Genomic DNA, 12,250 nt, shown 5'->3' on the forward strand with positions numbered 1-12,250 from the left:
TTAAACTAATAATCACTGATTTTTATTGACTCTCCTGTTCAAACATTTAGAATTCAAACTTCCTACATCATATGAGCTTGAAATATGTATTTACACCAAGCTCTTGTACATAGTGTAGCCAACATAAAAATATCTCTTTTACAACACACCATTCAGATCCATTATATGTTTTACTTCTACATTGTGATTAGTTGAAGCTAGTAGATTGATTAAGTTCTATTATATTAAACATTTTACATTTAGTTTAATAATTAAAAATAGCCTAATGGAAATGAAAGAGGAAAACAAAAACAAACACTATAGACAACAAATATTGATTCTAGTTTTCAAAGAAAAAATGGGCAATTCAGCAAAACACATTTCACATTTCACAGCAAAACACATTTCACAAATTAGTAAGTACCTTTGAAGTTAATGAAACACAGCCACGCATTTGCAGTTCTCATTTGAATGTTTACGCCAGTAAACCTTGATCTCTCTCTCTCTGCTTGTTTTTACTGTTCATTTTCTAAATCAATTTGACTCAAAAGCCACTGAAAACAAGAGCAACATGCATCATTTCAATTTCCAATCATCTTTCCTATACCAATATTGCACTTTGAGAAGAAAAAAACCCACAAACACAACACTATTCATGACTTGCTTTTAGGCTGCTTTTGATTATTGAACACTGTTGTTACGTTACATAATGCCTTAATACAAAGAGTGATGCATTGTATTGTACTCAACCTGAGATCTTCAAACATATGCAGCACCCAGAATGTAGAATAGTCTAATGTTAAATGTGGTACAGGGAACGCTGAACTTAAAAATATACACAATGTAATTTCTACACAGAACTGAAAAACAACAGAGGACTTCTGTGAAAGGAAAATTCCACCCCAAAACTATGTTTTGGTATTTGTTTCATTTGTCCATTGTTGACATAGTCCTAAACTATTTTTGTTGTCAGCAATCAAATTTTCAAGATATGTCACATTCAAAATACAGAAATCAACCCTGTATGATGCATGTTGCATCATGAGATACGAAAAGCAGCATCATATGATACAAAATTAATCATACGGAGGATGATATCTGTATTTTGAAAGTTGAATATCTTGAAAACCTGATTGTTGATAAGCAAAATAATGTGGGACTATGTCAACAATGGGCTAATGAAACAAATACCAACAAATCATTTTTGGATGGAGTTTTCCTTTAGGCTATTTGAGAAAAAAAACAAGGGCATGATGTATCTTCTTTTTAATGCCAATCTAATCTGAAAAACAAGAACACAAAATGGGATTATAAATAAGTCAAACTGTTTTTAAATGAATTGGTTTCCATTTCAAATTCATTGTTTGCTCTCAAAAAACTAGAAGAAATTAGTTTTATCTCTCAGATTTGCATTTCAATGTAGTACAGCAAAAAAAAGGTGTTTATACCTGAGACAGTGAGCTTAGTGGAACACTCTGCCCTGCCCAGGTTGTTCTCTGCGATGATTTTGTACTCTCCAGTGTCCTTGGGTCCAACCCTCAGTATGAGCATGGAGCAGACCCCACAGGTGTTGGAGATTAGGTAGTTGGTGTTGGTGTTGAGGCTGATATTATTACGGTACCATGTGACATGGGGTGTTGGGTCCCCTCTGACAGCACAGCTCATGTAGCACTCATAACCTTGTGGTGCGGTGTGCATTTTCAAAGGGACAAGGAACTTGGGAGGACGCTCTAGGTTGCAGGTCTTAGTCTCTGGCCTGTCCAGCACAAACCTTTCTGAAAACACAAACACAGAGACAACACGTACCTTGTTGAAGATTATAGTAGTTATTATACACATCCGAATTTGGCACATGGACAGAAATTAAAGCTGATGAAAGTGTAAATGTCCGCTCACCAGTTGCTGACCAAAAAAAACATATCTTTAATAAAGCTTTAGCATTATACAATAATGTTAAAAGCGTTATTAATAAAGATTCCTTCTGGGAGGAGCAAACCATGAACGGACACTTCCCTTCATCTAACGGCCAAATGACAAGCCGGGGAGACTGGACCAGTCAGTGCCCAAGCTCTCAGTTATTGGGATTTTCATTTTTTTATTTTTTTATTTCACCTTTATTTAACCAGGTAGGCTAGTTAAGAACAAGTTCTCATTTGCAACTGCGACCTGGCCAAGATAAAGCATAGCAGTGTGAACAGACAACACAGAGTTACACATGGAGTAAACAATAAACAATAACATAGTAGAAAATAAGAGAATCTATATACATTGTGTGCAAAAGGCATGAGGAGGTAGGCAATAAATAGGCCATAGGAGTGAATAATTACAATTTAGCAGATTAACACTGGAGTGATACATGAGCAGATGAACATGTGCAGGTAGTGGTGTGGTATGCAAAAGAGCAGAAAGGTAAATAAAATAAAAACAGTATGGGGATGAGGTAGGTCAATTGGGTGGGCTATATACCGATGGACTATGTACAGCTGCAGCGATCGGTTAGCTGCTCAGATAGCAGATGTTTAAAGTTGGTGAGGGAGATAAAAGTCTCCAACTTCAGAGATTTTTGCAATTCGTTCCAGTCGCAGGCAGCAGATAACTGGAAGGAAAGGTGGCCAAATGAGGTTTGGCTATAGGGATGATCTGTGAGATACACCTGCTGGAGCGCGTGCCTCGGGTGGGTGTTGCCATCGTGACCAGTGAACTGAGATAAGGCGGAGCTTTACCTAGCATAGACTTGTAGATGACTTGGAGCCAGTGGGTCTGGCGACGAACATGTCGAACATGTAGCGAGGGCCAGCCGACTAGAGCATACAGGTCGCAGTGGTGGGTGGTAAAAGGTGCTTTCGTAACAAAACGGATGGCAGTGTGATAAACTGCACGCAGTTTGCTGAGTAGAGTATTGGATTACCAACAAGTGACCCCACAAATTTCCAGCCTTTTTGTATGTTAAGCAGTAAAACCAGTCTGATGCATTTCAAAGCACATGGACACTAAAAAAGACTGGCCCAAAATCCACAGCTTTTACAAACCTTTTTTGCCTGTGATTTCCCACTTTGGTGATTCTGAGGGTTGAGAAGAGCCCATGTCATTCTTGGCATAGACACGAAACTGGTACTCTCTGCCAGGCATGATGTTACAGGCTGTGAACTTGTTGTTAAAGATGTGGTCTGCCACTGTGTGCCACGTTCTCTTGCTTGAGTCACGTTTCGACACCAGATAGTGCAGCCTGTCGTCCCTCTTCTCATCAGGAGATGGTGACCAGGAGATGGTAACTGTGCCCGGTACGTTCTCATCTACCTCCACAGGACCTGGAGGTTTGGGCTCGTCTAGATCGGACCACAAATAATTATGTGATGAATGATTAACACTGGACCTCAACTGCTTTCAACTTGGTTATTATTAACAGAACCACAGTCAGCCATGTTATCAGCATCTCACCTGTAACTCTGATCTCAATGCTGAATGTCTCCTGGCCAACGATATTCTTGACCATAATGGTATAGATTCCTGTATCTGAGCGCTCTGAAGAAGGAATCAAAAGTTGGGATGCCCCTTCAGCATTACTGATGGTAACCCGTTTGGACACAGGCATGCCATCCTTCATCCAGGTAACATCTGGCCAAGGGGAGGCCTGTGAAGAATATCAGAATGTAATCACTACATCTACATAACAATTTTATACAACTGGTGAATAATTCATTTGGGTTCTCTCCATTTGTGTGACAGTGGATATTCTTTTAGACATAGAAATAAAAAAAACTATTTACACTGTACCTCAAAGTTCATGTTGAATCGTGCAGAATTCCCTGCTTGTACCACCATGAAACTCTTGACTTTTTGATCAGTGAATCTAGGCCTGACTGGATGATGCAAAAGCATAAGAACAACATTCACATTTTTTGTGTCTACACAGTCAAAGTTGGGGGGTGGGGGGGGTGCTTGCAATGAAACTGGATCATCTCAATATGTTGATGCCAACAGGGATGTTTGAAATTCAAGGTCTTACCAGGGGGAGGCATAGCCAGGATGTAGTTGTCCAGCTCTTGCGGCTCCCCTTCTCCCCCGTCATTGGTGGCGATCACTCTCACCCAGTACATGGCCATTGACTTCATGCCTTTCACTGTGAAGGAGGTCATGGTGCTGGGGTTATTGTTACAGCGGTCCCACTCTGGACTTTCTGCTGGTCTAATCTCCACGAAGAATCCCTTGGCTTCATCCTCAACCCCCGCTTTCTCCCTTGGTTTAGTCCAACCCAGGGACAAGGTGGTGTAGGTGGAGTCTGTCACCTTCAGGTCAATTACATTACCGGGGGGCTCTGAAATTACACAGTGACATAGTAATAGGTCTCTTAAAGCTATGGATTAATTTGAAAGAATATCTACGTACACAAAGTACCATTGAGTATGACCTACTTTTTGGATCCCTGGCAAACACAAACTCAGACGGAGTGCCAAATTCACCAGCTCCAGAGTTGTTGATAGCTGCCACACGGAATTCGTATTCCATACCCTCTATCACGTCCTTCACACCAAACTCCTTCTCTGTGGCACAAGCATACATACAAAACAATAGCGCAAGTTATGGGTGAAACTTTAATACTTCATGTATGGAAGAACATGTTTCCTGGTATTTGGAGATAAACAAGAAAAGAACAATACATTAAAACAGAAGTTGAAATGGTGAAACCTTTAATCTTATCATCTGCAGGATTGACAGGGCTCCAAAGATTGCTTCCCTTCTTGCGTTTCTCCATGTTATATCCCAGAATGTTGGTTCCTCCAGTGTTGGAAGGGGGATTCCATGTCAGAGTGATACAGTCCTTGAAGGCACTGACCACTTTGGGTGCAGAAGGGGGTCCAGCGTATGCTAAGTACAGAAATATGGTTTAGCGACAACTGTCGTCTGGTTCTGTATTAATATATATACAAAATAAATCACTTAATTTCAGCATAAAAAAATGTGGTATTGTTATTCTGTACTAGACAATGCACATTGAGATTTACAAAATAACACATAGTATCCTGAATCACCCTAAATGGACCTCAAATATCTATGCACCCACCTTTTGTGCCAGCCTGGACATCCTCTGTCTCCATCAACTCACTGCTGCCCATCTCAGTGTCGGCCCTGATTTTGTAACAGTACCTCCTGCCATGGTCCACATCACTGTCCTTGTAGTGGGCCTCTGGACCGATCGGACCCAGCTTCTTCCAGGTGTTGCGGCCTATCTGTTGACGTTCCAGGATGTAGTTTAGTATCTTACAGCCACCATCATCCTTTGGGGACCTCCACTTCACCTCAATGGCATTTTGAGAGGCTTCAATAATCTCCAGAGGTCCCAAGGGAGGGGTGGGCTTGTCTGTGAAGAAACAGATGCAGCTTTTACTCTGTGCTATTTCTCTTAGCGTCATACAATTTCTTCCTGAACTTAAGGGGACAGTGCAATATTGAGACAATTTATCTACTTACCCAGAGTCAGATGAACTGATGGATACCATGTGTATGTCTCTGCATGCAGTATGAAGTTAAGAGTTAGATTTTGCGAGCCAATACGAACTAGCTTTAACGCAATGACTGGAAGTCTACCGGAACAGCTAACATGCTACCACCTACTTCATTCCTACTGGATGCAGAGAAGTAAAAATGGTATCCATGAGCTCTTTTAACTCTGGGTAAGGAGATAAAGGGGTTAATCTTGCACTATCCCTTTAATTTATCACTTAAATATTGTAACTATTTTATTTATTATTATATTTGATCTTGCATAGTTTGAAAAATAAAATTGGCCTAACTGACTTATAACAATCAGGTATTCACACCAAATCAAAGAGAAGTTCTTGCTTGGACCCAGAGAAAATAAATGTACCAGTTACAATGATCTTCGCAAAGGCCTCAGCAGTTCCAAACTCATTTTTGAGTTTGAACTTGATTTCTCCAGTGTCTTTGCGCTGTAACTTGTTAAGAGTTATTTGACTATAACCCTCTCCATGCTCTATCTTGATGTTTGTGTCGTCTGAAAGCTCCTCGCCGTCATGGTACCATTGGATCTTCATTGGTTCCCGACCCACAAATGGTATCTTGAAAGTGGCCTTTTGACCTTTTTTAGTAACGATTGGGACAGTAAACTTTTTCAATTCCTCTGTGTCGAATCTAGGTGGATCTACAAAGAAAGGTACAATAATATAATGAGTGAATTTAAGAATGTTATTAAATATAATGAATGTAGTACTAAGATTACATGCAAGATAAAAAAAAAAGTTAAATAGATTTAGACCTTCAACAACAATCATGGCCTCTGTTTTACGCCCATCTGCCTCAAATTTGTATTTTCCAGCATAGTCCTCTGAGATTTTGCTGATTTTCAGGGATTGGAAGAATCCATCTTTAGACATGGTAAGAACATCATCGGGTTGAATCTGAACAGGAAAACCCAATATTTAGACTGATATATCTCTTAAATCTTAAAACAACTAATATTAGCTCATAACACAAACACTAAAACGCTATATAAGGACTAAACTATATTAATACAAATAATAACGTATTGGTGTTTTTCTATGGCCAGCATAATAATATGTATTGGTGTTTTTCTATGGCCAGCATAATAATATGTATTGGTGTTTTTCTATGGCCAGCATAATAATATGTATTGGTGTTTTTCTATGGCCAGCATAATAATATGTATTGGTGTTTTTCTATGGCCAGCATAATAATATGTATTGGTGTTTTTCTATGGCCAGCATAATAATATGTATTGGTGTTTTTCTATGGCCAGCATAATAATATGTATTGGTGTTTTTCTATGGCCAGCATAATAATATGTATTGGTGTTTTTCTATGGCCAGCATAATAATATGTATTGGTGTTTTTCTATGGCCAGCATAATAATATGTATTGAAGTGGTGATTGGCTAAATTATACTGCAATGTAGATGCTCACCTCCTCTCCATTCAGGTACCATACCCCATCGACATTTTCCTTGCTCAGCTTACAGACAAGTTCGGCTGGGTCTCCCACTATGGCGGTGACGTCAGAAAGCCCAAGGTTGAAGTGAACGCCAGGGTCTGGAGGATTTACCAGATTTACAATTAGTGGCAGTGCTTAAATTGCAGCTCACCCTTATGTAATTACCTGCAGGGTGAGTGTTGGAATTCATATTAAGTAAAATAATTAAATTCGTTGCAATCTTTCTTTGTTATACAGTTCATGCATGTATTCATGGCACACAATACAGTCATCTTAGTGTACTGACTTACCTAAGCTCCGAGTCCTCCGAATCCTGAATCATACATTACTGTTTACATTTATTCAATTACATGTATTTTATTAAGCAGTTTTATCTATAAAATACATGTTCAAATGTAAATTGTGATGTTTGAATATAAATGATTTAAGAGGTGTGATGGATTAAAAACAGACAACGTTGAACTTCAGCGTAGTTGAAGATTGCAAAATGTCACTTCTACTTTGATTGTTTAAGCAACATGTGGAAGATTGAGTTTTTCCATATTGTTATTTCAGGAATTTGTTGATGTGTTTTTATTTTCCGTTATATTCTCTTTCTGTTAGCCTGGGTATGGCATGAGTATTATTCTTCACTCTTGGCCTTCATTCTTGTTTGCTGCCATAGCTCTTTGGTCAAGGTGATAATTGACAAGAGATATTCACATCTTCAGTGTACTGTGTGAAGAAAATGAAGCCATTAATTCTTGGCTATGACAATGGTTATGTGTAAGAGGTGCAGGTTTTTTTCATGTCACTTTCTAAAACATGAGGTTTTATCTTCCAGGCGGCTTCCAAAGCAAGAAGTCTTCATATATCTTTGTTTCTCTTTCTAAAGCTTGAGCTCTTCTTATTTAAGTGATAATGTCCGAGAAGCCGGTGTTTGGAAGATATATTGGTACGTGTGCTGTTAGGCCTGAGACGAAGTCGAGGGCAATATCACTTTTATACAATGGGTTACCAACATATTCAAATAATGATCGAAATATTTTCTTCTTATATGTTCACATCACCTTCCAAACCATCAACTCCATTCTTATGTATTCACACTTCAATCTTCGTATATTTTCATGAGTTGCTGACGTTTCATGTTCATTTTTATCTTCTTGAAATATGGTTTGTGTCTTCTGTGATCTTCTGACGTGATTATGTTTTAGTAATGAGACCACATTTCGGGGATTTATTTCCGTACTAGGTTACACAGGCAAGAATGTTTGTTAAGACAAACAAACTACGAACACAGATGCTTTTTAAACATACTGTAGCACACACAAACACTAAGGCGGCGACATGGATGCAATTTTGTCATCCGTCATTAATATTCCCTGCTAGAAATTACTTGTAAACTACATGGTTTAATATAATTAAAACGTTTCTATCAATTATGAAACATCTAGAATAAATGTAAATGTGCTGTATGATAATCAATGTCTATGTGAAGTATGGATTGTTAACCATTGTTAAAGCCACCCTTATTCAAGAACACCATCATCCCAAAGGGTCGGGGATCTAATAAGTAAGGATTAAAACCCAGCATTATTCTGAATGATCACACGTTCTGTAAGCCCAGCCTCAAACCGGAAAAGTCATTTGTTTTATCAAATGACTTTGATCCTTGAAGGGTGCCTCCCATGCAGTAGTCAATGCAGTATCCATGATCTTACCAATGACCGTCTCCTGAAGAATTGGGCCTGGCCTTGTGCGGCCTGTGCGCTTGCCACGCTTAGCAGCTTCTGCTGGCTCGTTGGCCTCATCGGCACTTGAAGCCTCATCGCCACTTGCAGCCTCACCATTGTTGGCAGACGCACCACCGCTTGCTGGCCCGGCAGCACCAGAACCACCTCCGCTCTTTGCCTTTCTTTTTTGGACTTTGGCATCTTTGGCTGTGCCATTACTATTTGTCTTTCCTAGTAATGATTATTATAATCACTGTCAATCACTCATTGATTATTTGTCGACTATTGTTGGGTAAGGCATTTTAGATAACACCAATTGTAACAGTAACAACAGCAATGACAACCACATCCACAATAACAAAAGCAACAATAGCAACATTCACAAAAACTATAACTTTAACACGAAGGGGTGGTGAAGAATTCGGTTCCAATTCCTTATCCAATACAGTTCCAGAAACTGACAAACCTTACGTATCCATAACTACTCTGGTTAGTAGCTGGATGTAATTGACATTTTCCTCAAAATAAAAAACATTTTGAGGAAATATGAAGACAATATCCTTTTACCTATAACTTATTTTTGTTGTACTTGAATAAGTAACCTGGCAAATTCCTTCACCAGTCTATGTAATGAAAAGAGAGCCCCTTGTCTAGTGGTTAGAGCATTGGACAAGTAACCGAAAGGTTGCAAGATTGAATCCCTGAGCTGTCAAGGTAAAAACCTATCGTTCTGCCCCTGAACAAGGCAGTTAACCCACTGTTCCTAGGCCGTCATTGAAAATAACAATTTGTTCTTAACTGACTTGCCTAGTTAAATAAAGGTTGAAAAAAAAATAAAGAGTCCCTTTTTCAAAAGCAAACATTCACAACTGGTCAACACAACGCACAAATAACATACAGATGAAACATCGAAGCACACACACGTGGCGTATAAAACACAAACATTAGGTCATATTTGTATTTCAAAGAGTCAATGGTAATTATGTACATGTTGCATTTTACATAAAGATTAGTAAGAGGTATGTTAAACTGTGCTTGTTATTATTTGTTAAAATAAGAAGGCAGTTAATAATCAAAAGAAAAAAGATAACACAACCAACTCAGCACTTCCAGAGAAAGGTACTCGAGCTCGACTTGGTTGGAAATTCAATCTTTCCCTACTAAGTATTTATCTGAGGTTCAGACACAAAGTGATTGATGTTCCTACTAGGGACAGTAATTGTTTGTTTGGACATTATTTTGACATGGTTGGTGACCTGCAATGTGTATGCATTTTTTCAAACCACTTCATCAAGTTTGTCAATATATTGTTTAGAGCAGTCCACTCTAAAGTAAACAAATAGGCCTATGAATTTATGAAAATGTATTTCAAATTATGATAATTAGTACATCATAATGTGGCAGATGTTATGTTTAACTACAGTGTCACAGTTTTAGTCAATTATTTCTGACTACATATGAAGTCATAGAGTGTGGGATCTATTTTGGTTGACAGTTATGGCGTAAAATTGTTTTGTTTTTTATCTCCCTTGATATAATGTATATAAACTTCAATAACAAACGCATCATACATTTGAGGGTTAATATTAATCCTAAATGGTAGTCTAAATATTAGGTTTAGGATTTCTTTGAGTAAACAAAGATTTCCTTCATTTATCAGGCCGGCGTGCCAAAGTCATTTCCGACAAATGACTTTGATATTAAACCAACCTGTTTACATGCTTGTTCATCAACCTTCACAACATCTTACCAACAATCTCTTCCTTGAGCAGTGGGCCTTGCCTTGTGCGTTTCCCACGTTTCCCCGATTGCTCACTTGAAGCTTCCTCATCATCATCTATTGGTGATCATCAATTTCAAGTTGATGTCAAACAATTTCAATGTATGTATTTACCTTGTGAATTTTTGTATTTACTTTAAAGGCAAACTTATTTGTAATGAAGTTGGTTTGCTAGAACATGAATATGATCAAATCAGACCATGTTCCATATACTGATGTTGATTTATAATCATTTAAACTACAATATGGCAAAATGTGCAAGCTAATCATATAATTATATGTTGCGTCTCCTTTGACAATAATATACAATACCAGTCAAACGTTTGGACACACCTACTCATTCAAGGGTTTTTCTTTATTTTTACTATTCTCTACATTGTGGAATAATAGTGGAGACATCAAAACTGTGAAATAACACTGTATGGAATCATGTAGCAACCAAAAAAAGAGTTAAACAAATAAAATGTATTTTACATGTGAGATTCTTCAAAGTAGCCACCCTTTGCCTTGATGACAGCTTTGCACACTCTTGGAATTCTCTTAGCCTGCGTTATGAGTTAGTCACCTGGAATGCATTTGACCAATCAGTTATGTTGTGACAAGGTAAGGGTGGTATACAGAAGATAGCCCTATTTGGCAAAAGTCCATATCATGGCAAGAACAGCTGAAATAAGTAAAGAGAAGCGACAGTCCATCATTACTTTGACTGAACTTTATGTCTTAATCTGGACAATTTCAAGAACTTTGAAAGTACAGTCACAAAAACCATCAAGCTCTATGATGAAACTGGCTCTCATGAGGACCGCTACAGGCAGGGAATACCCAGTTACCTCTGCTGCAGAGGATAAGTTCATTAGAGTTACCAGCCTCAGAAATTCCTGCCCAAATAAATGATGATCTCCGCATGTGTGGTTCCCACCATGAAGCATGGAGGAGGAGGTTTGATGGTCTGGGGGTGCTTTGCTGGTGACACTGTCTGTGATTTATTTTGAATTCAAGGCACACTTAACCAGCATGGCTACCACATCATTCTGCAGTGATATGCCATCCCATCTGATTTGCGCTTAGTGGGACTATCATTTGTTTTTCAACAGGACAATGACCCAACACACCTACAGGCTGTGTAAGGGCTATTTTACCAAGAAGGAGAGTGATGGAGGGCTGCATCGGATGACCTGGCCTCCACAATTACCTGACCTCAACCCAATTGAGATGGTTTGGGATGAGTTGGACCACAGAGTGAAGGAAAAGCAGCCAACAAGTGCACAGCATATGTGGGAATTCTTTCAAGACTGTTGGAAAAGCATTCCAGGTGAAGCTCTATGATGAAACTGGCGCTCATAAGGACCGCCACAGTCAAGGAATACCCAGTTAGAATGCCAAGAGTGTGCAAAGCTGTCATCAAGGCAAAGGGTGGCTACTTTGAAGAATCTCAAATATAAAATATATTTAAATTTGTTTAAAAAAAAATTGATGCTCAGCATAATCCTACAATGTAGAAAATAGTAAAACTAAAGAAAATGAGTAGGTGTGTTCAAACTTCTGACTGGTACTGTATGTCAGTTGTTACATACATGGATGTAGTTTCTACTAAAAGTGGATGCTATTGTCTTGGCTGATAAGGTATTCTAATGTTTTATAAGCAGTATAATAACAAATACAATTGCAAACACAATTAAGGTAACAAAAATAGTGATAGCATGATTACGAAAGAGGGATTACAATAACAGTATGGGATGCAAAAACAGAAGGGAGAAAAAGCGATAACAAAAAAACTATTTTAAAATGGATGCACACAAAAACAAGTATCTTA

At 38.4% G+C, this 12,250-nt stretch overlaps 1 protein-coding gene across 5 annotated transcripts in view; it reads right to left on the minus strand.

The window, feature by feature from the left end:
- igfn1.1 (immunoglobulin like and fibronectin type III domain containing 1, tandem duplicate 1) overlaps positions 1-12,250 on the minus strand; it is a 41,805-nt gene continuing 29,555 nt past the window's right edge. For 3 of the 5 annotated variants that reach the window (XM_029683981.2, XM_029683980.2, XM_029683979.2), the window contains 14 exons: positions 10,408-10,494; positions 8,646-8,888; positions 6,919-7,043; positions 6,254-6,395; positions 5,846-6,139; positions 5,042-5,338; positions 4,666-4,845; positions 4,392-4,520; positions 3,986-4,294; positions 3,754-3,839; positions 3,418-3,610; positions 3,009-3,305; positions 1,428-1,754; positions 1-1,261 (listed from right to left, as the gene is read on the minus strand). In XM_029683981.2, coding sequence (XP_029539841.1) covers positions 1,257-1,261; positions 1,428-1,754; positions 3,009-3,305; positions 3,418-3,610; positions 3,754-3,839; positions 3,986-4,294; positions 4,392-4,520; positions 4,666-4,845; positions 5,042-5,338; positions 5,846-6,139; positions 6,254-6,395; positions 6,919-7,043; positions 8,646-8,888; positions 10,408-10,494 — 2,714 coding nt within the window. In that variant the 3' untranslated portion in view covers positions 1-1,256. The remainder of the gene's footprint in view (positions 1,262-1,427; positions 1,755-3,008; positions 3,306-3,417; positions 3,611-3,753; positions 3,840-3,985; positions 4,295-4,391; positions 4,521-4,665; positions 4,846-5,041; positions 5,339-5,845; positions 6,140-6,253; positions 6,396-6,918; positions 7,044-8,645; positions 8,889-10,407; positions 10,495-12,250) is intronic. The other 2 variants (XM_029683982.2, XM_029683984.2) reach the window with 2 other exon arrangements.

This window comes from Oncorhynchus nerka, linkage group LG15 (assembly GCF_034236695.1).
Source record: "Oncorhynchus nerka isolate Pitt River linkage group LG15, Oner_Uvic_2.0, whole genome shotgun sequence".
In the NCBI taxonomy this organism is placed as follows: domain Eukaryota; kingdom Metazoa; phylum Chordata; class Actinopteri; order Salmoniformes; family Salmonidae; genus Oncorhynchus; species Oncorhynchus nerka.